We start from the raw sequence: 25,803 nt of genomic DNA, 5'->3' as shown, positions 1-25,803 counted from the left end.
ACAGTATTTCACTTTTTAATGTGTATAGTATTGCTTACTAGGTGTGCCAATCAATTTTGTAACCACTCCCTCTTCTAATTAGGGCTAATTGGAAAAGCTGTTCAAAGAGGACATTGTATTATTTTTTTGTACTCCCTGACGAAGGCCATGCAGCCGAAAAGCGTCAGATTTTTAAAACTTTGTTTCTATTGAACATGCCATACTAATAAAGGCATTTTAGTTAATTATATGAAGAGTTCCTTGGTCCTCTTTTCTTTTTGATGACAGATTTAAATATATTTTACATTTGAGATTCTTCAAAGTAAACACCCTTTGCCTAGATGACAGCTTTGCACACTCATGGTGTAACGGATGTGAAATGGCTAGCTAGTTAGCGGGTACGCGCTAGTAGCGTTTCAATCAGTTACGTCACTTGCTCTGAAACCTATTAGTAGTGTTGCCCCTTGCTCTGCAAGGGCCGTGGCCTTTGTGGAGCGATGGGTAACGATGCTTCGTGGGCGACCGTTGTTGATGTGTGCAGAAGGTCCCTGGTTCGTGCCCGTGTCTGGGCGAGGGGGCGGTTTAAAGTTATACTTTACATTGATGCTGTTGACCCGGATCACTGGTTGCTGCGGAAAAGGAGGAGGTTGAAAGGGGGGTGAGTGTAACGGATGTGAAATGGCTAGCTAGTTAACGGGTACGCGCTAGTAGCGTTTCAATCAGTTACGTCACTTGCTCTGAAAGCTAATTAGTAGTGTTGCCCCTTGCTCTGCAAGGCCGCGGCTTTTGTGGAGCGATGGGTAACGACGCTTCGTGGGTGACTGTTGTCGATGTGTGCAGAAGGTCCCTGGTTCTCGCCCGTGTCGGGGCGAGGGGACGGTACTAAAGTATACAGTTACAATGGCATTCGCTCAACCAGCTTCATGAGGAATGCTTTTCCAGCAGTCTTGAAGGAGTTCCCACACATGCTGAGCACTTGTTGGCTGCTTTTCCTTCACTCTGCGTTCCAATTCATCCCAAACCATCTCACCTTGTGTGTGTGTTTTTGCTCGTCTGTGTGTTTTATGTGAATGAGTCTATCTTTGTTTCTTACTACAAGATGTAGCGTATAGTAGGGAATCCATCCTGAGGAAATCTTTCTTCGTCTTTCTGTTAACTTCTTACGGCTGAGATCCCGTAAACGGGATCGACTTGACAACAGCCAGTGAAAGTGCAGGGCGCCAAATTCAAACAACAGAAATCTCATAATTAAAATTCCTCAAACATACAAGTATTACACCATTTTAAAGATAAACTTGTTGTTAATCCCACCACAGTGTCCGATTTCAAAAAGGCTTTACTACGAAAGCACACCATCTGATTATGTTAGGTCAGTACCTAGTCACAGAAAAACACAGCCATTTTCCAGCCAAAGAGAGGAGTCACAAAAAGCAGAAATAGAGATAAAATGAATCACTAACCTTTGATGATCTTCATCAGATGACACTCATAGGACTTCATGTTACACAATACATGTAGGTTTGTTCGATAAAGTTCATATTTATATCCAAAATCTTAGTTTACATTGGCGCGTTATGTTCAGTATGTTTTTCCTCCAAAACATTTGGTGATTTTGCAGAGAGCCACATCAATTTACCGAAATACTCATAATAAACATTGATAAAGATACAAGTGTTTTACATGGAACTTTAGATAAACTTCTCCTTAATGCAACCGCTGTGTCAGATTTCAAAAAAACTTTACGGAAAAGCACACCATGCAATAATCTGAGTACAGCGCTCAGAGACCAAAACAAGCCATACAGATACCCGCCATGTTGTGGAGTCAACAGAAGTCAGAAATAGCATTATAAATATTCACTTACCTTTGATGATCTTCATCGAATGCACTCCCAGGAATCCCAGTTCCACAATAAATGTTTGTTTTGTTCGATAACGTCCATAATTTATGTCCAATACCTCCTTTTTGTTCGCGCGTTTAGTTCCAAAATCCAAATTGATGACGCGCAGGCCAGACGAAAAGTCAAAAAATCTCATTACAGTTCGTAGAAACATGTCGAACCATGTATAGAATCAATCTTTAGGATGTTTTTAACATAAATCTTCAATAATGTTTCAACCGGAGAATTCCTTTGTCTGTAGAAATGCGATGGAACGCAGCTAACTCTCATGGGTGCGCGCCTGAGTGAGGCCTGACTCAAACAGCTCCCATTCCTCATCCTTCACAGTAGAGGCATCAAACAAGGTTCTAAGACTGTTGATATCTAGTGGAAGCGCAATGTGAAGTGCAATGTGACCCCATAGACACTGTATATTGGATAGGCAAACCTACCTACCCCAGATTTCCCACTTTCTGGTTGGATTTTTTCTCAGATTTTTGCCTGCCATGTGAGTTCTGTTATACTCACAGACATCATTCAAAAACGTTTTCGAAACTTCAGAGTCTTTCTATCCAAATCTACTAATAATACGCATATCTTAGCTTCTGGGACTGAGTAGCAGGCAGTTTACTCTGGGCACCTTATTCATCCAAGCTACTCAATACTGCCCCTAGCCATAAGAAGTTAATGCCTGCCCTTTCTGTGTTCTCACATATGACTGCGGTCATGAAGGTGTCAATCACATGACATGGCTGGATGCAATGTGCTTCTCTGAGCCAGGGCTCAGTAGGGTCCCTGTCCAAATGACATTTAGATGCCTGGTAATTAAACAGGCTGCCTTTCTGTGTGTTTGTTTGTCTGTGTGCGTGTGTGCATGTGTGTGTGTTTGAGCTCGGAACTCTGTGCGATATCACAGAATTGTGTGCGTTTGTGTGTTTGTGTGTGTGTTTGTGTGTGTGTGGTGATGTGTGTGTTTTGAGTCTCAGAACTCTGTGTGATATCACATAATTGTGTGGTGTGTGTGTGTGTGGTGTGTGGTGTGTGTGGTGTGTGGGTGTGTGTGTGTGGTGTGTGTGGGTGTGGGTGTGGGTGTGTGTGCATTAGTGCCTGAGCAATGGAGCAAACGGAGCAGCTGCACCCTCACTTTCAAAACTAAAAAATGATCATGATCCATTAGGTAATTTGTAATTTTCAATGATTAGTGATGTTTTGAGATAGGTCTGTATTAAAATAGATACAGTTGAAGTTGGAAGTTTACATACACCTTAGCCAAATACATTTAAACTCAGTTTTTCACAATTCCTGACATTTAATCCTCGTAAAAAGTCCCTGTCTTGGTCAGTTAGGATCACCAGTTTATTTTAAGAATGTAATGTCAGAATAATAGTATAGAGAATTATTTATTTATTTCATCACATTCCCAGTGGGTCAGAAGTTTACATACACTCAATTAGTATTTGGTAGCATTGCCTTTAAATTGTTTAACTTGGGTCAAACGTTTTGAGTAGCCTTCCACTAGCTTCCCACAATAGTTGGTGAATTTTGGCCCATTCCTCCTGACAGAGCTGGTATAACTGAGTCAGGTTTGTAGTTCTCCTTGCTCGCACACGCCTTTTCAGTTCTGCCCACAAATTTTCTATAGGTTTGAGGTCAGGGCTTTGTGATGGCCACTCCAATACCTTGACTTGGTTGTCCTTAAGCCATTTTGCCACAACTTTGGAAGTATGCTTGGTCATTGTCCATTTGGAAGACCCATTGCAACCAAGCTTTAACTTCCTGACTGATGTCTTGAGATGTTGCTTCAATACATCCACATAATTTTTCTTCTCATGATGCCATTTATTTTGTGTAGTGTACCAGTCCCACCTGCAGCAAACCACCCCCACAACATGATACTGTACCCGGCACTTGCGGGGCGCAGGCACAGATGACTTGGGTGTGCAGACCCACGGGAGACACAGTGCGTAGGGCTGGTGCCATATAACACGGACCGAGGAGATGCACTGGAGACCAGATGCGCTGAGCAGGCTTCATCGCACCTGGCTCGATGCCCACTCTAGCCCGGCCGATACGAGGAGCGGCAATGTAGCGCACCGGGCTATGAGTGCGCACTGGAGACATCGTGCGCTTCTCCGCATAACACGGTGCCTGCCCGGACCACCTYTCTCCACGGAAAACACGGGAAGTTGGCTCAGGTCTCCTACCTGACTTAGCCACACTCCCCGTGTGCCCCCCCCAATAAATGTTTGGGGCTGCCTCTCGRGCTTCCTTGCCAGCCGTGTTCCCTCGTAACGCCGGTTCCCTTTTCCTGCTGCCTCCGCTCTCCTGGCTGCCTCCACCTGTTCCCATGGGAGGCAATCCCTACCAGCCAGGATCTCCTCCCATGTGTCTAGAATGTCCTCCCATGTCCATGAGTCCAGAACTCGCTGCTGCCCGATACCACGCTGCTTGGTCCTTGGTTGGTSRGTGGTTCTGTAAYGCTCGTCGTTGGAATGAGGTGAGGACCAAAGCGCAGCGTGGTAAGTGTCCATATTCAATTTAATAACTGAACACTAAGAATAACAAAAATAACAACGTGAAATACAAAACGAAAACGAAACAGTCCCGTATGGTGAAAACACAGACACAGGAAGCAACCACACACAAAACACAATAGACAACAGGCTACCTAAATATGGCTCCCAATCAGAGACAACGACTGACACCTGCCTCTGATTGGGAACCATACTAGGCCAAACACATAGAAATATAACCATAGAACAAAACATAGAAAAACAACATAGAATGCCCACCCCAACTCACGCTCTGACCAAACTAAAATAAAGACATAAAAAAGGAACTAAGGTCAGAACGTGACAATGTGTTCTCCAGTCCTGAACATCAAGCCTCACCAGGCCTCTGTCTCTGTGGCCATGTTCTGAGGGATGAGTAGTAGGAGTCGATTAAATCTTAATCACGTTGGGCTATTGTTCATTAATTGATCCTGTCAGTGAGGCTGGGGATCATAATGTTTAATGAGGGTAGAACTCCATTAATGAGGGTTGAACCCAACTCTAATCATGACAGATGACAGACACTCAATGAGGAGACACAGGATTTATAGATTACTCAATATCTGTCTCTACCAAGCTCTGTACTTAATGTAATCACKAATGATACAGTATGTTGCTGTATGCTTCACACCTACGCTAAAGTCTGTTCATTTATGTGGTAACATCTGTTGGTATGCAGCTGGTGTGTGAGGAGTTGGGTGTGTTCCTTTATCCTGGCAGATAGGGCAGGTCTGGCTGTGCTGATGGATGGAGGGAGATAAGGATAGCTGACAGCCTTGTGTGAGCCACTTSTGTTCCTCATTTATCAGCCAAAACAGGCCTCTGTCTCTGGAACAGGCCCTGGCTGTGTGTGGGGCCGATCCTGTGTGTGTGTGTCACAGGAGGTTGGTGGTTTCCATGTATTTGATGCTATTTCATTCGCTCCGTTACAGCCATTATTATGAGCCGTCCTCCCCTCAGCAGCCTCCACTGGTGTGTGTGTTATCATTTTCAGACGTTCACACACTCTCTCTCTCTTTCTCTCTCTCTCTTTCTCCCTCACACACACGCACACAGACACATTATCACTTTCAGACACTCACAACCACAACTTGTTCTCTAATGAAACTCCCCTCAATCCATCATGGGAAGATATTCCTCTGTGTGTGCTAGTCTCGCTTGGTAGGGGGCTACTCTCCTGTTCTGAATGGATGGATYCCTGACATGTACCACCTCAGACAGGAGATAATAACTGAAAAAARGTCCTTTATTAGTCCAGGAGATAAAAAAAGAGAAAATATGGGTCACTGGAAATGAATGAGTATATCTCTATACCCTTTACCTGGATCATTTGAAATGAGGAGGATGGGGAATAGAGGAATGTTTATTTAACCTTTATTTAACTTGGCAAGTCAGTTAAGAACAAATTSTTATTTACAATGACAGCCTACRGCCAAACCCAGACAACGCTGGGCCAATTGTGCGCCGGCCTATGGATCTCCCAATCACAGCCGTTTGTGATACARCCTGGAATCGAACCAGGGTGTCTGCATTGATRMCTCTAGCACTGAGATGCAGTGCCTTAGACCGCTGCGCCACCCRGGAGCCCGAGTGGTGCGGAGAGAGGAGAGAGATGTGCACAGAGTGAGATTGAGACATCCCAAGTAGGGTCAGCTCACTTGTTCTGGTTGCCATGACAACCMGGCAGCCCTGCGCCCCAAAAAGCAATGATTAAGGATAGGCATGAAATACATAGTGTATGTCTCTTCTTCTTCTTAGAAGCGCACAGGATGTGAGAGCCCTGCTGGAAGTTAAAAGTGCTAATTGCATCCCCTTTGTCCGTAGCAGCAAGGTCTGCATAGCGTCGTCCCCATTCCCGTCTGCCCACTCAGACATATTAGCAGAACTGTTCCCATCTGTCTGATGTACCCCTATATGTCCTCACTTCAGATCCCTCCCCACATGCACACACTTATCCATTTTTATCACAAAATAACACCACTGGCTTTGAGGTCTTTTCATTACTTTGAATGTCCCCTCTTATCTGGGCTCTTAATGTAATCTGAAAATTGTGGCCATCTGAGCAGAGCTTTTCATGCAAGCTTGGCGTTTACAGTCTGTTATTATAAGATCCTGATTCTAAGATATGAGTGATAGTACACCTATTAACCTGGAACACAGAGAATGTTCTCTTCCCTGTTGGTGAATGGAGGTAGTGCTGGAACCTGTGATCTGCTCACATCAGAACCTATCCAGCCCTTATCCCATAGTACCCACTGAGCTTCAGCAAACTGTAATTTAGAGTAGAGGATGGCTGGGTTGGGCTGGCATGCTTTTTCATGCAATGGTATTCCTTAGTGGCGAGTAATGTGGTAAAGTAGGTCAGTGTTTAATTAACTAGTGGTACAGTTGTGCTGAGGCTCTACCCCTCGCAGAAAATGGAGTAAGACAAGGGGACACAGAGGAGGGGTACCCTCTTAGAAAAAAGGGATCCAAAGGGTTYTTCAGCTGTTCCCATAGGAAAACCCTTTTTGGTTTCAGGTAAACCCTTTCGGGTTCCATGTAGAGCCCTCTGTGGAAAGGGTTTTACATGGAACCCAAAAGTGTTCTACCTGGAACCAAAAAAGGTTCTTCAAAGGGTTCTCCTATGGGGACTGCCAAAGAACCCTTTTAGTTTGGAGATGAGCCTGTGTTCAGTAGAGAGATGGCTCTGCTCTCTATCCTTCCTCCTCTATTCCAGCAGTTCACTCAGCTTTTATGTGCCTATGCGTGTCTCTCAAAAGCAAACAAGAGACAAATGACAGTGACAATGGAGAGAAGAGAGAAAGGAGGGGTGATAGAAAGAGCAATGACAAAGGTAGAGAGAAGAGAATGAACAGGGGAGGGATATCAATAGGATAAAGAGGAGGACTGAAATAGAGAGAGAGGGATGGAGGGGGGATGTGCTTCTGCAGCCAGTTGTCATTTCAATTCAAAGAACCGGATTCAAAAGATGTTCTCTTTAAAACCTCTTAAGGATCGGCCCCTTTTTTTCAATTTTCGCCTAAAATGACATACCAAAATCTAACTGCCTGTAGCTCAGGCCCTGAAGCAAGGATRTGCATATTCTTGGTACCATTTGAAAGGAAACACTTTTGAAGTTTGTGGAAATGTGAAATGGATGTAGTAGAATATAACACATTAGATCTGGTAAAATATATGGCAAAGAAAACCTTTTTACAAACCTTTTTTTGTATATTTTTTTGTACCATCATCTTTGACATGCAAGAGAAAGGCCATAATGTATTATTCCAGCCCAGGTGCAATTTAGATTTTTGCCAGTAGACAGCAGCAGTGTATGTGCAAAGTTATTGACTGATCTAATGAACCATTGTATTTCTGTTCAAAATGTTGTATCAAGACTGCCCAAATATGCCTCATTTGTTTATTAATAACTTTTCATGTTCAAAACTGGCCACTCTCCTCAAACAGTATCATGGTATTCTTTCACCGTAATATCTACTGTAAATTGGACAGTCCACTAATCCTAAAGAAGTCTCAATAGTTCTGGTCGGTGGCAATAACTATAACAACTCGTTATTTTTAGGCTTGCGCTGCAGTCATTTTCATACACTGGAGTTTAGAGCCCACACTTTGTCCAATAGCCAAAAGTCCAGTTGAACAGCTTCAAGGGCAAACATAGTGGTATGAATATTTAATTTCCTTCCCATTCACATGGTGAGCCAGGGCACAGTACGGCTCCACAGGCTCCTGTAGTCCATTAAAGCTGACTGGAGTCCACCTGGCTGGGACTGGGCTTGGAGTCTAGGGCTAAGGGTGGGGCTGGGGACTAAGTTTGGTACTGGGGCTTAGGTCTGTTTCTAGTTCTGTTCCTGGGTCAAGGGCCTCAGTGGATCAAGGGTGGCCCTGTTTCAGTTGGAGTCTGCAACAGACTCTCTCCCACCTCCAGCTGCCTGTAGCAGCCATGTACAGTTGAAGTCGGAAGTTTACATACACCTTAGCCAAATACATACAAACTCAGTTTTTCACAATTCCTGACATTTAATCCTCGTAAAAATTCCCTGTTTTAGGTCAGTTAGGATCACCACTTTATTTTAAGAATRTGAAATGTCAGAATAATAGCAGAGAGAATGATTTATTTCAGCTTTTATTTATTTCATCACATTCCCAGTGGGTCAGAAGTTTACATACACTCAATTAGTATTTGGTAGCATTGCCTTTAAATTGTTTAACTTTGGGTCAAACATTTCAGTTAGCCTTCCACAAGCTTCCCACAATAAGTTGGGTGAATTTTGGCCCATTCCTCCTGACAGAGCTGGTGTAACTGAGTCACGTTTGCAGGCCTCTTTGCTCACACACACTTTTTCAGTTCTGTCCACACATTTTCTGTAGGAATGAGGTCAGAGCTTTGTGATGGCCACTCCAATACCTTGATTTTGTTGTCCTTAAGCAATTTTCCACAACTTTGGAAGTATGCTTGGAGTCATTGTCCATTTGGAAGACCCATTTGCGACCAAGCTTTAACTTCCTGACTGATGTTTTGAGATGTTGCTTCAATATAGCCACATAATTTTTCCTCCTTATGATGCCATCTATTTTGTGAAGTGCACCAGGCCCTCCTGCAAAGCACCCCCACAACACGATGCTGCCACCCCCGTGCTTCACGGTTGAGATGGTGTTCTTCGGATTGCAAGCCTCCCCCTCTCCAAACATAACGATGGTCATTATGGCCAAACAGTTCTATTTTTGTTTCATCAGACCAGAGGACATCTCTCCAWAAAGTACGATCTTTGTCCCCATGTGCAGTTGCAAACCGTAGTCTGGCTTTTTTATGGTGGTTTTGGAGCAGTGGCTTCTTCCTTGCTGAGCGGCCTTTCAGGCTATGTCGATATGGGACTCGTTTTACTGTGGATATAGATACTTTTGTACCTGTGTCCTCCAGCATCTTCACAAGGTCCTTTGCTGTTGTTCTGGGATTGATTTGCACTTTTCGCAATAAAGTACGTTAATCTCTAGGTGACAGAATGCATCTCCTTCCTGAGCGGTATGACGGCTGCGTGGTCCCATGGTGTTTATACTTGCGTACTATTGTTTGTACAGATGAACATGGTACCTTCAGGCGTTTGGAAATTGCTCCCAAGGATGAACCAGATTTGTGGAGGTCTCCAATTGTTTTTCTGAGGTCTTGGMTGATTTCTTTTGATTTTCCCATGATATCAAGCAAAGAGGCACTGAGTTTGAAGGTAGGCCTTGAAATACATCCACAGGTACACCTCCAATTGACTCAAATTATGTCAATTAGCCTATCAGAAGCTTCTAAAGCCATGACATAATTTTCTGAAATTTTCCAGGCTGTTTAAAAGCACAGTCAACTTAGTGTATGTAAACTTTTGACCCACTGGAATTGTGATACAGTGAATTATAAGTGAAATAATCTGTCTGTAAACAATTGTTGGAAAAATTACTTGTGTCATGCACAAAGTAGATGTCCTAACCGACTTGCCAAAACTATAGTTTGTTAACAAGACATTTGTGGAGTGGTTGAAAAATTAGTTTTAATGACTCCAACCTAAGTGTATGTAAACTTCCGACTTCAACTGTACTTCACTCTAGAGTCAATCTGAGATAAGGCCTATATCAAAAGCTCTGCAAGTGGTTTTTACTTCATTGATCTTACAGCTCGCAAATGCCCAAATCATTGTATAAATTCTTTACCATAATCAATAATGGTTCAGCATTGAGCCCGAAAACTGCAGGGAGATTTTGATAGATCGTGATGCGGATGATGAAGATGATGATGATGATTATCGTTATGACGATCATTATGCTGATTTTGACATTGTTAGTGATGATAATGGCGATATTATCATCACTAAAGAGCGATATTATCAACGCTAAAGAGGATGTTTATTGATCACTGTGTGTATATGATAGTCACAATGAGCCCAGCGTGTAATGACAGTGACCATGGTGTGTGTAGTTGCATGGCTAATGGCAGCATGGCTAATGGCAGCATGGCTAAGGGCAGCTGTTAACCTGATTGATGTCCCTCCTTTCCTCTCATCTGCTCCTCTCCTGCCTGCAGATGATGGGAAGCTATCTCTGGACGAGTTCCAGGCGTTCTTCTCCGACGGGACGCTGAACGAGGAAGAACTGGAGAAGCTGTTTCACACAATTGACTCTGATAACACCAGGTGAGACAGAGCATCACATCACACTGCAACAGCAGAGCAGAGCTACAGACCGGAACACAATGGGTCTGTACCTCAGTGTGAAGATACCATTGAAGCTATATGAAACTATTGCATTTTTTTACCGAAGTTGTCCTCTCGTTTCGGTCTACTTTTATCCATTSCTGGGCTATCCTTGAACCTTTATTCCCCTCTATTCATGCTAGTAGCCTGTTCACTAACATATAGGGCTGCAAAAGACGTGTGTGCGTGTGTCTGCATATGTTAGCAAATGGGAGTATCCTATAGGAATGTGTGTTTGTGCTGTTCAGTGCTACACAGGCAAGTTGATGTTTATTGTCATGAGTCTTGTCTTGGAGGCAGAACTGAGCGATTTCCCCTTAGATGAGCCAGCTGCAAAGACAAAATTGCCAATTTTGTCAAAATTCATGAAAACTAAAATTTGCTTTTTGGTCTTAACTTAAGTTTAGGGTTAGGCATTAGTGTTAGCAGTGTGGTTAAGGTTAGGTTTAAGGTTAGGGTTAGGTTTAAAATCATCAGATTTGGTGACTTTGTGACTGTGCCATGTAGTGACCACTCTGCAGAGCTGCCTCCAGAACAAGATTAATGACTGAAACGTTAACCTGCACTATACAGTAGGCCAACTCTGCCTGTGTGTATTTTGATCTAGTGAACTAGATCTGTAATATGTAAATCATCATCTGGACTGTTCAAATAAAGTGTGTTATATTGAGGAGGAAATTTCACAAGTCTGAGCTACAATAAATAAAACTGCCGTGTGTATGTGCGTGTGTATGTGCGTGTGTGTTTGTACGTATGTGACTGTGCATGTGACCGTGCGTGAGTGTGTGTGCATGTGTGTGTGTGTTTGTGTGTGTGTTTGCAAAAGTATACAATTTATCTATACTCGTAAATATCACATCCACTTTTTGAAGGTCTTTTGATGTGGAACTGTGGAACCTTCAGCTGACAGGCCTTTGTTGATGACACCTTTAGATTAAAAAAAGAGAAAAGGAGAATGATAAAGAGAAAAATTAAGCATCTGGAAAAGAGATAGAGAATGATGAAAGAATTGCAGAGACTAAGGACAGTCGTCCAGTTCCTGTGTTACCTGTGGTCTCTCCTCTTATCTCCTGCCACTCTTTCTTTCTTTTACCCTTGGCTATCCATGACATCAACCTTGTTATTTTCCGACACTAAATGCTTTCTCTCATTAGAATATCAATTGAAATAACTTTATGGTTAATATCTAAAGATGTGTTTGATAAAGTCCTGATTAAAGAGAAATTTACTCTTTAATCAGGACTTTATCAAACACATCTTTAGATATTATCAGAAAATGTCCTTCACCATGACATTTTTTATTTTATTTAACCAGGCAAGACAGTTAAGAACAAATTCTTATTTACAATGACGGCCTAGGAACAGTGGGTTAACTGCCTTGTTCAGGGGCAGAACGACAGATTTTTGACCTTGTCCGCTTGGGGATTCGATCTAGCAACTTTTCGGTTACTGGCCCAACTCTAACCACTAGGCTACCTGTCACCCCCATTACTCAACAGTATAACAAGTTGATTGGCCTGTTTAGAATGTTAAATTACAATGTAAGCTTTTGCTTTTTAATGCCAATCTATTTTATCAGCTGACCGGACCACAGCAAGCAAAGATGAACTGTTCACCTTGTTCCTGCTCCTCATCAATCTGGTTCCGCCAGATTGTAATTTGTAATCAGTGATATGAAGCAGTTTCATGCCAAAGAATAAGATTCAAAATGAATAACAATTTAGTGACCTGAAGCTGAACTCATGGTCACAGATATGCTTCTGATTCAAGTTCGGGTCTTGTAACCTGCTGGTCCCCCCTGATGGAGAAGTATAGATATAGAGGGTTATACTGTAGATCCATGTTGTGTCGCATGCCAGCCTTTCCTCTGTTTCTTACCCCATTCTCCCACTGCCTCTTCCCGCTCTCTCTCTCCCTATGCTGCTCTAACCTGTGGTGTGTTAGTAATGTTGACACTAAGGAACTCTGTGGTAAGTTTTAACAGATTACTCTGTGTGTGTGTGTGTATCTGTGAGCTTTACATGGTGTTTGTTTGTGTCTTTGGATGTATTGGATATGTGAACGTATGACCAGATTGTTAATCTGTGAAGTCAATATGCCATGAATAGTTTTTCATCCCAACCATCCCAGTAGAATATCTGCATTGATTAATCACGTAGCTAGTCCGTTATCCCATAAGTCACATGAAGTGCCTGTGTGTGTGTGTTTGTGCGTGCCTGTGTGTGTGTGTTTGTGCGTGCCTGTGTGTGTTTGCTCCTCTTACCACTGTCCTCTTCCCTGTCCTTCCAGACTACTTTGCCAAACACATGGGTGACTATGAGGGTGTACTGGCCTCCCTGGAGACTCTCAACCTGTCCATCCTCAGAGCCATGGACTTCACCAAGAAGGTGAGTCTCAACCCGGTACACTACACTACTAGGTGCTATTAGATGTGTGTGTGCCAGTTTGTCCTGTCTGTACTACTGTATGTATTAATCATTTGCATGTGTTTTCAGGGCTGTGCTAGTCATGGAATTTTTTATGATGGTTATTGCTCAGCCAAATGACCGCGGTCACAGTAATAACCGTTGGAATAGCAACAGCAAAAAAAATAAGAAAATATTTAAAATGTAAGACACACATGTTCTCCTCCCCTCCGCTCCTGACTGGATCTGTTGCCATAGAAATAGATTTCTATGGCAGCCCAGGTAACCGAAGACTTGTTTGCAACAAAGTTGCATCATGTTGTTAAGAATCCATGTTATTGTAGAAACCAGTGGCGTTCGGGTGTCGTTTAAGATGTGGCAGGATCAATATATTTTTGGGGGAACATGGCCATATTTTATATTAGAGCCTATTGGATGACTGTCATTCATATTCCATTCCCCCAACTGATTGTAACGTCGATAGGTTTAGGCTACTACATGATACTCTTATTTTACCTATACCCATCATGAGGTTGCTACAACCTAGCCTATGAATGAAAGTGTACAACATTTGTGCACAGAGAATTTTGAGTAATAAAGATGACAGACAGTGGTGACACATTCATATAATTCCTTCTCACATCTATCTACACTCTTTCTTCCTCTCACGTTTTCCCTTCGCTTGTAGACTTCAGTGCACAACACATCAGCTGTCTGTGGCCAGGTGAAAAAAACATATCATGACTGCTAACCACTAAACACAGCCTACATCATTGTCTCGTCAGAGTCAACATAGCTACTAGAACTAACGTATTAGTAAACCCGCATCAATCAGGCAGTACAGTGTACATTCAGCAGCAAGCAGTTTAGCAGGTCCTGGTGGCAATAAATGAATCAAACCAAAAGTTTACCTTGACTTGGAAGAGTTCCAGTGTTGGATAGTCATAGTCAGGTAACTCCCCTTCCCCTTCCTCTCTGTTTGAGCCGGGTGTATGAGTAGGATACACTACCTAGCTGCATTAGACGTTAGCTAAGTAAGTGAAAGTTTAAAAAAAGGGCCTCCCGAGTGGCACAGTGGTCTAAGGCACTGCATCGCAGTGCCACTAAAGAACCTGGTTCAAGTCCAGGCTCTGTTGCAGCTGGCCGTGACCTGGAGACCCACTGGGCAGGGGGAGGGGAGGGTTTGGCTGGCAGCGATGTTCCTGTCCCATTGTGCATTAGYGACTCCTGTGGCAGGCTGGGTGCAATGCATGCTGACACGGTCGACAGGTGTATGGTGTTTCCTCCGACACATTGGTGCGGATGGCTTCCCGGGTTAAGTGGGTGTTGTGTCAAGAAGTACAGCTCTTAACCTTCGCCTATCTCTCCCGAGTCCGTACGGGAGTTGCAGCAATGGGACAGGTCTGTAACTATCAATTGGACRAAAATGTTTTTTTATCACTCTCTTGCTTCTCCTTCATTTTGGAATAAATGTATTGGTTCAAAACTGTTCAACTATTGTCTTTCTCTCTCTTTGAGTCAACTACTCACCACATTTAATGCTCTGCAGTGCTAGCTAGCTGTAGCTTACACTTTCAGTACTAGATTCATTCTCTAATTCTGTGATTGTGTGGACAGCAGGTCAGTTCATGCTGCAAGAGCTCTGATAGGTTGGAGGACGTCCTCCGGAAGATGTCATAATTACTGTGTTAATCTATGGAAGGGGTGAGAACCATGGGCCTCCTAGGTTTTGTATTGAAGAGGACAGAAGCTAGCTGTCCTCCTACTACACCATGGTGTTACCCTACAAAGTGCTGCTGGGGCTACTGTAGAGGTTCATTACGAAACAGTTTGTTTTAATAAATGATTTGGTGGCGTAAATATATTTAGTATATCTTTTTATCTAAAAAKGATAACTTTTTTAATGTTTCACTATTTCAATTTTTTACTCAATTCACCTCCCTTTCTTCCTCTGAGGAGTCTCCACTGGTAGAAACAGACTCAACCGCACGAATGCCAGGCCACCCCGTCTTCAGTCACACACCAAAAAATATAAATGTTTTATTTTCATGAAGGTCTTCATCCATAAACGTCTGTTACACGGTTATGCAGTAATTGTACCAGCCCTAGTGTTCAATGTGGTTTACATTGCAAGGTGGGGACTCAATGCATCCACCACCAGAAACCATTGCATTGGAGCTGAGCCTAGCTTTGCTGAGGATGTTCTTTCTTATAGACAATTCCTAGCAATATGGGGCTGAAAGCTCCTCTATCCACCAGTACTCTAATGTAACGCCCATGTGCTGCAGATAGGACTGTGGATTACAGTAGATGTGTGTGATGCGCTAATGTGTTAATGTGGCAGCCACTCAGATAATGTCTATATAGCCTGTTGTTTCAGAGCTTCACTTCCATATTATGTTTGTGCCTGGCTTCTCATTAGCGTTGAGTCTAGGTTCATCTTGATGATGGTAGGGCATCCAGCAACACACAGCCATCAGCTAGTTACCTCTCSCCATTCWAATCAAATATATTTATAAAGCCCTTTTTACATGAGCAGATGTCACAAAGTGCTTATACAGAAACCCAGCCTTAAAACCCAAACAGAAAGCAATGCAGATGTAGTTGCACGGTCACTAGGAAAAACTCCTTAGAAAGGCAGGAACCTAGGAAGAAACTTTTAAGGGGTGGCCAGTCCTCTTCTTCTGGCTGTGCCGGGTTAAGATTATAAGAGTACATGGCCATTAAGGCCAGATCGTTCTTCAAGGTGTTCAAATGATCATTGATGACCAGCAGGGTCAAATAATAATCACAGTGGTTGTATAGGGTGCAATAGGTCAGAACTTCAGGAGTAAATGTCAGTTGGCATTTCATACTCAAGCATTCAGAGGTCGAGACAGCAGGTGCGGTAGAGCGAGAGATGGTCGAAMACAGCAGGTCCGGGACAARGTAGCACATCCGGTGAACAGGTCAGGGTTCCATAGCCACAGGTAAAACAGCAGAAACTGGATCAGCAGAAACTGCACAACTAACTGGACTGGGAACTGCCAGGAGTCATCAGGCCAGGTAGTCCTGAGGCATAGTCCTAGGGCGAGAGAGCTTAGGTTCACACAGGACACCAGATAAGACAGGAACATTTCACCAGATAGGACAAACTGACCCAAGCCCCCCATCACATAGACTATTGCAGCATAGATACTGGAGGCTGAGACAGAGAGGGGAGGGGGGGGGACGACGACACTGTGGCCCTGTTCGACAATATGATGATGTAACCCCACCCACTTTGCTAAAGCACAGCCCACACACCATTAGAGGGATATCAACAGACCACCAACTTGCTACCCTGAGACAAGGCTGAGTATAAACCATAAAGATCTCCTCTACCACATGAGCCCGAACGGGCACAAAACTGGACAGCAAGATCACCTCAGTGACTCAACCTACTCAAGTCGAGCATAGCAAAAAAAGCCTGACACAACGTGACACACCCCTCCTAGGGACGGCATCGAAGAGCACTAGTAAGTCAGTGACTCAGCCCCCGTAATAGGGTCAGAGCCAGAGAATCCCAGTGAAGAGAGGGGAGCCGGCCAGGCAGAGACAGCAAGGGCGGTTCGTCAGTCCCATTCCTTGCCGTTCACCTTCGCACCCCTGGGCCAGACTACACTCAATCATAGGACCAACTGAAGAGATCTCCATAGCCTCCAGTAAAGACTTAAAGGTTGATACCGGGTATGCGTCTCTCACATGAATAGGCAGACTATTCCATAACAATGGAGTTCTATGGGAGAAAGCCCTGCCTCCAGCTGTTTGCTAAGAAAGTTTAGGGACAATAAGGAGGCCTGCGTCTTGTGACTATAGCGTATGTATCGGTATGTACAGCAGGCCCAAATCGGAGCGATAGGTAGGAGCAAGTCCATGTAATACTTTATAGGTTAGCAGTACAACCTTGAAATCAGCCTTAGCCTTAACAGGAAGCCACTGTAGGCTAGCACTGGAGTAATATGATCCTATTTTTTAGTTCTAGTCAATATTCTAGAAGCCGTATTTAGCACTAACTGAAGTTTATTAAGTGCTTTATCCGAGTAGCCGGAGAGTAGAGCATTGCAGTAGTCTAATCTAGAAGTAAAAAATATCATGGATTAACTTTTCTGCATCATTTCTGGACAAAAGGTTTTTTGCAATGTTACGTAGATGGAAAAAAGCTGCCCTTGAAATATTCTTGATATGTTCGTAAAAAGAGAGATCAGGGTCCAGAGTAACGCTGAGGTCCTTCACGGTTTTATTTGAGAGGACCATCAATATTCATTGTCAGATCAGACAGCAGATCTATTTTCAGTTTAAAAGTAAAAAATGTGCCGCCATCCACTTCCTTATGTCTGAAACAAAGTCTTCCTGGGTACGCAATTTTTGGGCTTCACCATTTTTCATTGAAATGTACAGCTGTGTGTCGTTGACATTGTGTTTCCAAATGAAATCATCAAGAGGTAGATTATTTAGTGGAAACAATCGTGATCTAAAACAGAACCTTATGGAAACATACAATTGATTTGTCAGAGGACAAACCATCCACAGAGACAAACTGATATGTTTCCGACAGATAAGATCAAAACCAGGCAAGAACTTGTCCGAAAGAATGTGGTGATTGATTGTGTCAAAAGCGGCACTAAGGTCTAGGACAGCCAAACTCAACTGTTATGTAAAAGGCAATACATCATTTTTCAGACATCTTTAAAAAAAGAATCAACCAGATGCAGCGGCCGCTTTAACGCAGCAAACTCTCYTTCTCGCTCTCTCTCTAAGCAACGACCGCCTCTACTAGTGCCCCATCTAATCCAATCGTGTGGTTATATGCTAATACAAGAAGCCGCGTCTTACCCAATCACATTAATCCAAATATCCTCAGCGGAACCTTGGGACAAGCAGGCAGAAAGAAACAGAAAGATTTGACCGCGGTTCAACTGTAAATATCACAGATAGAAGAAGCTTAGTTACCAGTATCTTTGTTAATATGGCTTGTTAAAACAAATAAAAAATACTCTGAAAACCGTATATTCAAAGACGAGTGGACAGAACAGYATTTGTTAATTCTCCCCGCAACTAGCAGAAAACAAATGTGCCTAATATGCAATGAGTCTGTAGCTCTCGTGAAAGCAGGCAATGTTAAGTGCCATTATGACACCAGGCATAGTAAATTCGACCAGACGTATCCCCTGAACACAGAGGTGAGAACAAACAAGATTAACCAACTCAAATCCCAATATGAGAAGTCCACCAAAGTCCTTGTCAATTCTCTGACAGCCTAACAACGTGCAATGGAGTGTTCACTGAGGATAGCTTGGGTTATGGGAAAAAAAWWWAAAATAATTCAGACGCTGAGATGGTAAAAGAATGCATGTGTGAAGTTGCTGACACCTTGCTTGAGGGTTAAAAAAAGATGAGCTCAGGGAAAATATCAAACAGATCCCATTGTCAGATTCCACAGCAATGAGGAGAACTGAAATATTAGCTGAAGATTTAACTTCACAACTTGATGTATAAGGGCACAAGGCGAGACCCAGATGCAGACATGGGAGGCAGATGGTTTGAGTCTTGATATTTATTAAACAATCCTAAAGGGGTAGGCAAGAGAATGGTCGTGGACAGGCAAAAGATCAAAACCAGTTCAGAGTCCAGGAGGTACAGAGTGGCAGGCAGGCTCGAGGTCAGGGCAGGCAGAATGGTCAGGCAGGCGGGTACGGAGTCCAGAAAATAGGCAAGGGTCAAAAAACGTGAGGAATAGCAAAAGAGAATAGAAGCAGGAGTACGGGAAAACCGCTGGTTGACTTAAAAAGCATGCAAGACGAACTGGCACAGAGAGACAGGAAACACAGGGATATATACAGCTATATATAAGCGACACCTGGTCAACACCACGTCAAGTGAAACAGATCAGGGTGTGACATGATGAGGCTATTCAGAATGCAACATGTATTTCATTAGCTGTGGATGAATCAACAGATAACACTGATAATGCCCAGCTTCTGGTGTTTGTCAGATTTTATAACGAAACAAGGAATTCTGTGAGGAGCTGTTGGGCTTAACAAATCTAGAAKCACACACGCGAGGAGAGGATATGCATGAGGCAATCAAAGGGATGCTGACAAAAGGGGGATAGATCTGAAGTCACCACAGATGGAGCTCCAGCCATGATAGGAAGAGGGAGGAGACTGGTTGCACGTTTGAAAGAGGACCACCCTGACCTGACATCATATCACTGCATCATCCATCAATTTGTCCTGTGTGCCAGTCTGTGAAAATAGTATTCTGAGGTCATGACAACAATGATGAAACGTCTCAACTTTTTGAGAGCAACATCATCCCTACAACACCGCCTGCTACAAGGCATTCTGACAGATGCCAATGCCAGTTTTGATTACTTACTACGGCACAACAATGTCAGATGACTCTGGCAGGGTTCTGGAACATTTTTGGGCCATTCAGGAGGAAATCAAAGCTTTCTTATGAGAGCAAAATAGTGACACGGCAACTCAGTTTTCTGAGTTTTCAGAAGATGAGAAGTTTCATTTTCGACAGGCACCTTAATCAACTGAATGTTAATCTGCAGGGACAGGACAACACAGTGTGAGACATGATAACAGCAGTCCGGGCTTTTCAGAAGAAATTGGCGCTTTTCAAGAATGATCTCCAGGGAGAATTGTCCTCTTCCCCAATCTTTTGGTGCAAATGCAGGGAGACAAAGATGTTCCCAACCATGTTGATTTCATCCAGAAGCTGATGGATAACTTCAAGGCTTGCTTTGATGACTTCACTGTTGGAAGATAACTGCTGCTGCTCATCCAGAACCCCATTCTTGGTCACAAATGTGACAAAGTTGTCAGAAGAAGCAAAACAGATCTTCAGATAGGTAGATGTTGCATCACAACAAATGGAGTTGATTGAGCTGCAAGAAAATGTGGCTTTGAATGAGCAGGCTGGAGATTGTGATCCTGATACTTTCTGGGAAAGATGGTGCCTGCAGCTGATGTCCCTGTTCACAAGAAACTGGCATTATACATCCTGACTATGGTTGGCTCCACATACAGCTGTGAATCAGCCATCTCCACAATGAACTTCATTAAAAACAAATACTGTACCAGGCTCACCAATGAACACCTGCACCATTGTCTCAGAGTTGCTCTCACACTATTTGTGCCAAAGTTCAAAGCATTGGCAGGAGACAGAAAGTGTAATTTCTCTCATTAATGCAAGGTAAGGCCCAGAGTGACTTATACATGAATATTGCATGGCCCACAGCGACATTCTGTCTATTCAGATTATTATTTTTGTTCAACTCTCCTTTGTTCTCCAGAAAACATGCACTGTATTTCATTTAAATATATATATTAATTCAAGGCCAATGTACAATGGTTCACAGTGTACATTTTGCATAGACAATTATGCAACCACTTTTGTTCTTCAGCAATGTTGATGGAATGTTGTACGTTTACATTCGAAAGAAGTTGTAATTCATTCGTAGTCTCATTTAATGTATTTAATGTACATTTTATATAACAACATGTTTCCTAAGTCGTAGACGACTATGTTTGTTACTACGCTGTACCACTGCGGCAATAAAGGATGATATCCATCCGGACCTTTGCCACCTAGGAAATGTGTGTCTCTGGACCTTCTCAAATAGTAGTTGAGTACCCCTGGTCTAGGAACAAGAGGACAGATGCAGAGCCTTGGTCTAACGCCATTAAAAGGTAATTTACCACCTTCACGAGTGCATTCTCAGTACTATGATGTGGTCTAAAACCAGATTGGAGTGTTTTGTATTCATTATTTATCTTCAGGAAGGCAGTGAGTTGCTGTGCAACAGCTCTGTTTTTTTAATTGAGAGGAATGGGAGATTCAATATAGGCCGATAGTTTTTTTTACATTTTCCGGATCAAGGTTTGGCTTTTTCAGGAGAGGCTTTATTGCTGCCACTTTTAGTACGTTTGGTACACATCTGGAGGAAAGGAAGCAGTTTATTATGTTCAACATAGGAGTTGAACTATTTCAGTAGTTTAGTTGGAATAGGGTTCAGTAGGCAGCTGGAAGATTTAGAGGCCATGACTATTTTCGTGAATGTGTCAAGAGATACAGGATTGCAAAACTTGAGTGTCTCCATTGATTTTATGTCCTGGCAGTTCTGTGCATCTCTTTTCGTCGAAGAAGTTCATGAATTCATCACTGCTGAAGTGAAGGCCATCCTTTCTTGGGGAATGCTGTTTTTTTAGTTAGCTTTGCGACAGTATCAAAAACACATTTTTGATTGTTTTTATTCTCCTCAATTTGGTTGAAAAAGTAGGCTGATCGTGCAGCAGTGAGGGCTCTTCGAAATTCGGTACTGTCTTTCCAAGCTAGTCAGAAAACTTCCAGTTTGGTGGAGCGCCATTTCCATTCCAATATTCTGGAAGCTTGCTAAGGTATTTTTTGTATACCAGGGAGCTAATTTCTTGTGACAAATATTTTTTGTATTTAGAGGTGCCACTGCATCTAGGGTATTACGCAAGGTTACATTTGGATCCTCAGTTAGGTGGTTAACTGATTTTTGTACTCCAACAGAAGGGCATCTAGGAATAAAATAAAATAAAGTATTTCACCTTTATTTAACCAGGTAGGCTAGTTGAGAACAAGTTCTCATTTACAACTGCGACCTGGCCAAGATAAAGCAAAGCAGTTCGACACATACAACAACACAGAGTTACACATGGAATAAACAAACATACAGTCAATAATACAGTAGAAAAAGTCTATATACAGTGTGTGCAAATGAGGTAAGATAAGGGAGGTATGGCAATAAATAGGCCATGGTGGCGAAGTTATTACAATATACCAATTAATCACTGGAGTGATAGATGTGAATCTTTGGGTTGTCCAAGAATTTATAGTGCAGTTTTTGATAATCCTTGGTTGGGGTCTGAGCATATTATTTGTTGTGATTGCAAACATAATAAGATGGTGGTCCGATAGTCCAAAATTATGAGGATTTTTTGTTGTTGAGCCACAATATTTATTCCACGGGACAAAACTAGATCCAGGGCCTACAGTACCAGTCAAAAGTTTGTACACACCTACTCATTCAAGGGTTTTTCTCTTTACTATTGTCTACATTGTAGAATAACAGTGAAGACATCAAAACTATGATATAACACATATGGAATCATATAGTAACCCAAAAAAGTGTTAAACAAATCAAAATACATGTTATATTTGAGATTCTTCAAAGTAGCCACCCCGTGCCTTGATGACAGCTTTGCACACTCTTGGTATTCTCTCAACCAGCTTCATTAGGTAGTCACCTGGAATGCATTTCAATTAATGTGCCTTGTTAAAAGTTAATTTGTGGAATTGTTTTCCTTTTTTTTGAGCCAATCAGTTATGTTGTGACAAGGTAGGGGTGGCATACAGCAAAAATAAAGAAAACCCCTGAAATGAGTAGGTGTGTCCAAACCTTTGACTGGTACTGTAGGTCTGGAGACACATTGGGCAAAACCCCCTGAGTCGATGATGATTCCGAAAACCTTTTGGAGTTGGTCTGTGGACTTTTCCATGTGAAAATTGAAATATTGAATATTCCGTGAAAAAAAWWTGAATATTATCTGCCATGACTATCWGCCTTGGTCCGATAGGAATTCAGGGAACTCAGTGAGGAACACTGTTATACGGCCCAGGAGGCCTGTAAACAGTAGCTATAAAAAGTGAGCAAGTAAACTGCATAGATTTCATGACTAGAAGTTCAAAAGACAAAGACTGTTTTTWAAATTTGCTGTCATAAATATTAGCAAAACCTCTGTCTTTGCGGGATGCGCAGGGGATATGGTCTCTATTGTAACCAGGAGGAGAGGCCTCATTTAACATAGTAAATTCATCTGGCTTGAGCCATGTTTCAGTCAGGCCAATCACATCAAGGTTATGATCAGTGATTAGTTAATTGACTATGACTGCCTTGGAAGTGAGGGATCTAACATTAAGTAGTCCTATTTTGAGATTTGAGATATAATCACAATCTCTTTCAATAATGACAGGAATGGAGGAGGTCTTTATYCYAGTGAGATTGCTAAGGYGAACRCCGCCATGTTTAGTTTTGCCYRACCTASRTCGAGGCACAGACACRGTCTMAATGGGGAWAGCTGAGCTGACTACACTGACTGTGCTAGTGGCAGACTCCACTAAGCTGGCAGGCTGCTTAACAGCCTGCTACCTGACCTGCACCCTATCTCATTGTGGAGCTAGAGGAGTTAGAGCCCTGTCTATGTTGATGATAAGATAACAGCACCCCTCCAGCTTGGATRGAGTCCTTCACTCCTCAGTAGGCAACGCTTGGTCCTCTTTGTTGGGGAGTCCCAGAAAGAGGGCCAGTTATCTACAAATTCAATCTTTTGGGAGGGACAGAAAACAGTTTTCAACCAGCGATTGAGTTGTTCGAGTCTGCTGTAGAGCTCATCACTCCCCCTAACTGGGAGGGGGTCAGAGACAATTCCTCGATGCCAACACATCTTTCTAGCTAGGTTACACACTGAAGTTATGTTGTGCTTGGTGACCTCTGACTGTTTCATCCTAACATCGCTGGTGCCGACGTGAATAACAATATCCCTATACCTTCTACATTCGCCACTTGTAGTCTCAGCCTACACCATCTAAAGATTAACCTTTACGTCGGTAGCCCTGCCCCCTGGTAAACAATGTATGATTGTTGGATGATTCTGTTAAGTCTAATACTGCGGGTAATGGAGTCGCCAATGACTAGGGTTTTCCAATTTGTCAGAGCTAATGGTGGGAGGCTCCGGCGGCTCAGATCCCATAACGGGTGGAGGAGAGACCTGAGAAGGCTCAGGCTCTGACTCCGACTCGTTGCTTAGTGGGGGAAACCAGTTGAAAGTTTCTATCGGCTGAATGAGCGACACCGGTTAAGCATGCCAAATGCATTTCTTTCCAGAAGCCATTAGAAAATTGTCCGGCTGCAGGGGCTGTACAGGGGGATTAACACTACTCCTTTTATTTACTGGTGGCACAAACGCTGTATCATCCTTTCCTACACTTAAATTTCCCTTGCCTAAYGATTGTGTCTGAAGCTGAGCTTGCAACTCTGCTATCTTCACCATAAGGCGATAGTTCACCTGTATATTAAGAGTTCAGGGACTGGAATGAGAAGCCATAATGAGAAGCCATAATGAGAAGCCATAATGAGAAGCCATAATGAGAAGCCATAATGANAATGAGAAGCCATAATGAGAAGCCATAATGAGAAGCCATAATGAGAAGCCATAATGAGAAGCCATAATGACTTAGCTTTATATATTTTTTGCGGCCGGAGGAGGTCCTGCARATCTATGTCCAGATAAAGGGTACGGGGTGAGTAAGTGGGAGGACAAAACTAAGACCTTAGTAAACTTATTAAATCCATAGTTTGATGATAAAGTTATTAAAAGGTAAAAGCGAAAAAGTTTGGCAGCTAGCCAAGTGGCAAAAACAGTACAACAGTACAGAGACAACGTGGAAGTGCGTTGAATGACTGTTGAACAACTGCTGTTTTATGTATCAGTCTATCTCAGCCCTCACCATTGCTCTCTTTCTCCAGGCTGAATATCGGCATCCCGTGCAGTTTACAGTCCTGGTACTTGACGGAACCGAGCTATATATAAGTACTGCAGGTTAGAGTCCTTAAAGAGTTGGCTGAATGGCTGTTGTAAACTATCTAGGCGTACACTAACTAGGAGTTCACATTTTAAATATTGATGGTCCTTTTTACGGTGCTGCGCTAGGCAGTGCTGCAGCTACTGGTGCTGCTGTGTTCACATGGTTGGCTGTGCTGCAGTGGCCTCCTCAGGACCTTGGGGAAGAGAGAGATGGCGCTTCGGATGAAAACCATTTCTGTTTAAACACAGCTGAATGACTACAAACAAGAACACCTTCAATGATTTAGAAAAGCTATTTTTTCCATCACTGTCATGTCCTCCTCCATCACCAATCTCTTCTCGTTCTCTTCTTTTATTATTTCTCCTTCTCTCACAGCATTTGTTCCTGTTCTTCTCTCTTCTCGTGCAGCACTGACTCTGCTGCTCTGATGTTTAATCTTAAACATTAAACGTCTCCTTTAACGTGAAGTGTGTTTACAGGGCTGCTGTTGAACCCGTTTACAGGTGGAAGGTCTCAGTATGTCTGAAACCTCTTGAAGAGTATCTTAAATAACTCTCAAGGCGCCCCCTGTGAGAGTTATTTTCCTACTAGCGCTGATAAATCTTTGTTGAGGAAAATGTACTTGATACGATTGTGATGWGTTGTTTATTAAGATGAATGCACTAATTGTACATCCCTCTGGATAAGAGCRTTTGCTAAATGACTAAAGTTTAAAATGTAAAGTTTCCCTCTGTACGGATTGTGAAATTCTCCCAGGGAAAGAGGGAGCATTAAAGAATGCTGCTTTCATGCTTAAAATTCCTGCCTTATGGTGTGCACCACAATCCTCCTGCCTGCTGTTCTGCTTTCTACCTTTGAACTTTGACACAGTATTGAGTTGCGCATCCCTTGAGTTTGATTGCAATCATGTCCATTATGGCGTTTCCCCTGGTGAGTGTGTCAGGTGTTCTCTTTCGCCTAGCTGGAAAATAAAGCCCAGGAGATTGATGTCTATTTCATTTTGGATAATCTAACAACCCAGGCTCAACTCCATGTGATGTGTGCTTGAGGACCTGACTGGTTTACAGAAGAGGCTATTGATAACTTCTCTGTTTTTGAGATAGACTGTG

The 25,803-nt window shown here is 42.8% G+C and overlaps 1 protein-coding gene across 2 annotated transcripts in view; it reads left to right on the top strand.

Moving 5' to 3' along the window:
- LOC111962378 (N-terminal EF-hand calcium-binding protein 2-like) overlaps positions 1-25,803 on the top strand; it is a 144,374-nt gene that overhangs the window by 45,307 nt on the left and 73,264 nt on the right. For both annotated transcript variants that reach the window (XM_023985429.2, XM_023985428.2), the window contains exons 3-5: positions 10,475-10,583; positions 12,588-12,613; positions 12,933-13,030. In XM_023985429.2, the coding sequence (XP_023841197.1) occupies positions 10,475-10,583; positions 12,588-12,613; positions 12,933-13,030 (233 nt within the window). The remainder of the gene's footprint in view (positions 1-10,474; positions 10,584-12,587; positions 12,614-12,932; positions 13,031-25,803) is intronic.

This window comes from Salvelinus sp. IW2-2015, linkage group LG4q.1:29 (assembly GCF_002910315.2).
Source record: "Salvelinus sp. IW2-2015 linkage group LG4q.1:29, ASM291031v2, whole genome shotgun sequence".
In the NCBI taxonomy this organism is placed as follows: Eukaryota; Metazoa; Chordata; class Actinopteri; order Salmoniformes; family Salmonidae; genus Salvelinus; species Salvelinus sp. IW2-2015.
This window is presented reverse-complemented; position numbering and strand designations above follow the sequence as displayed.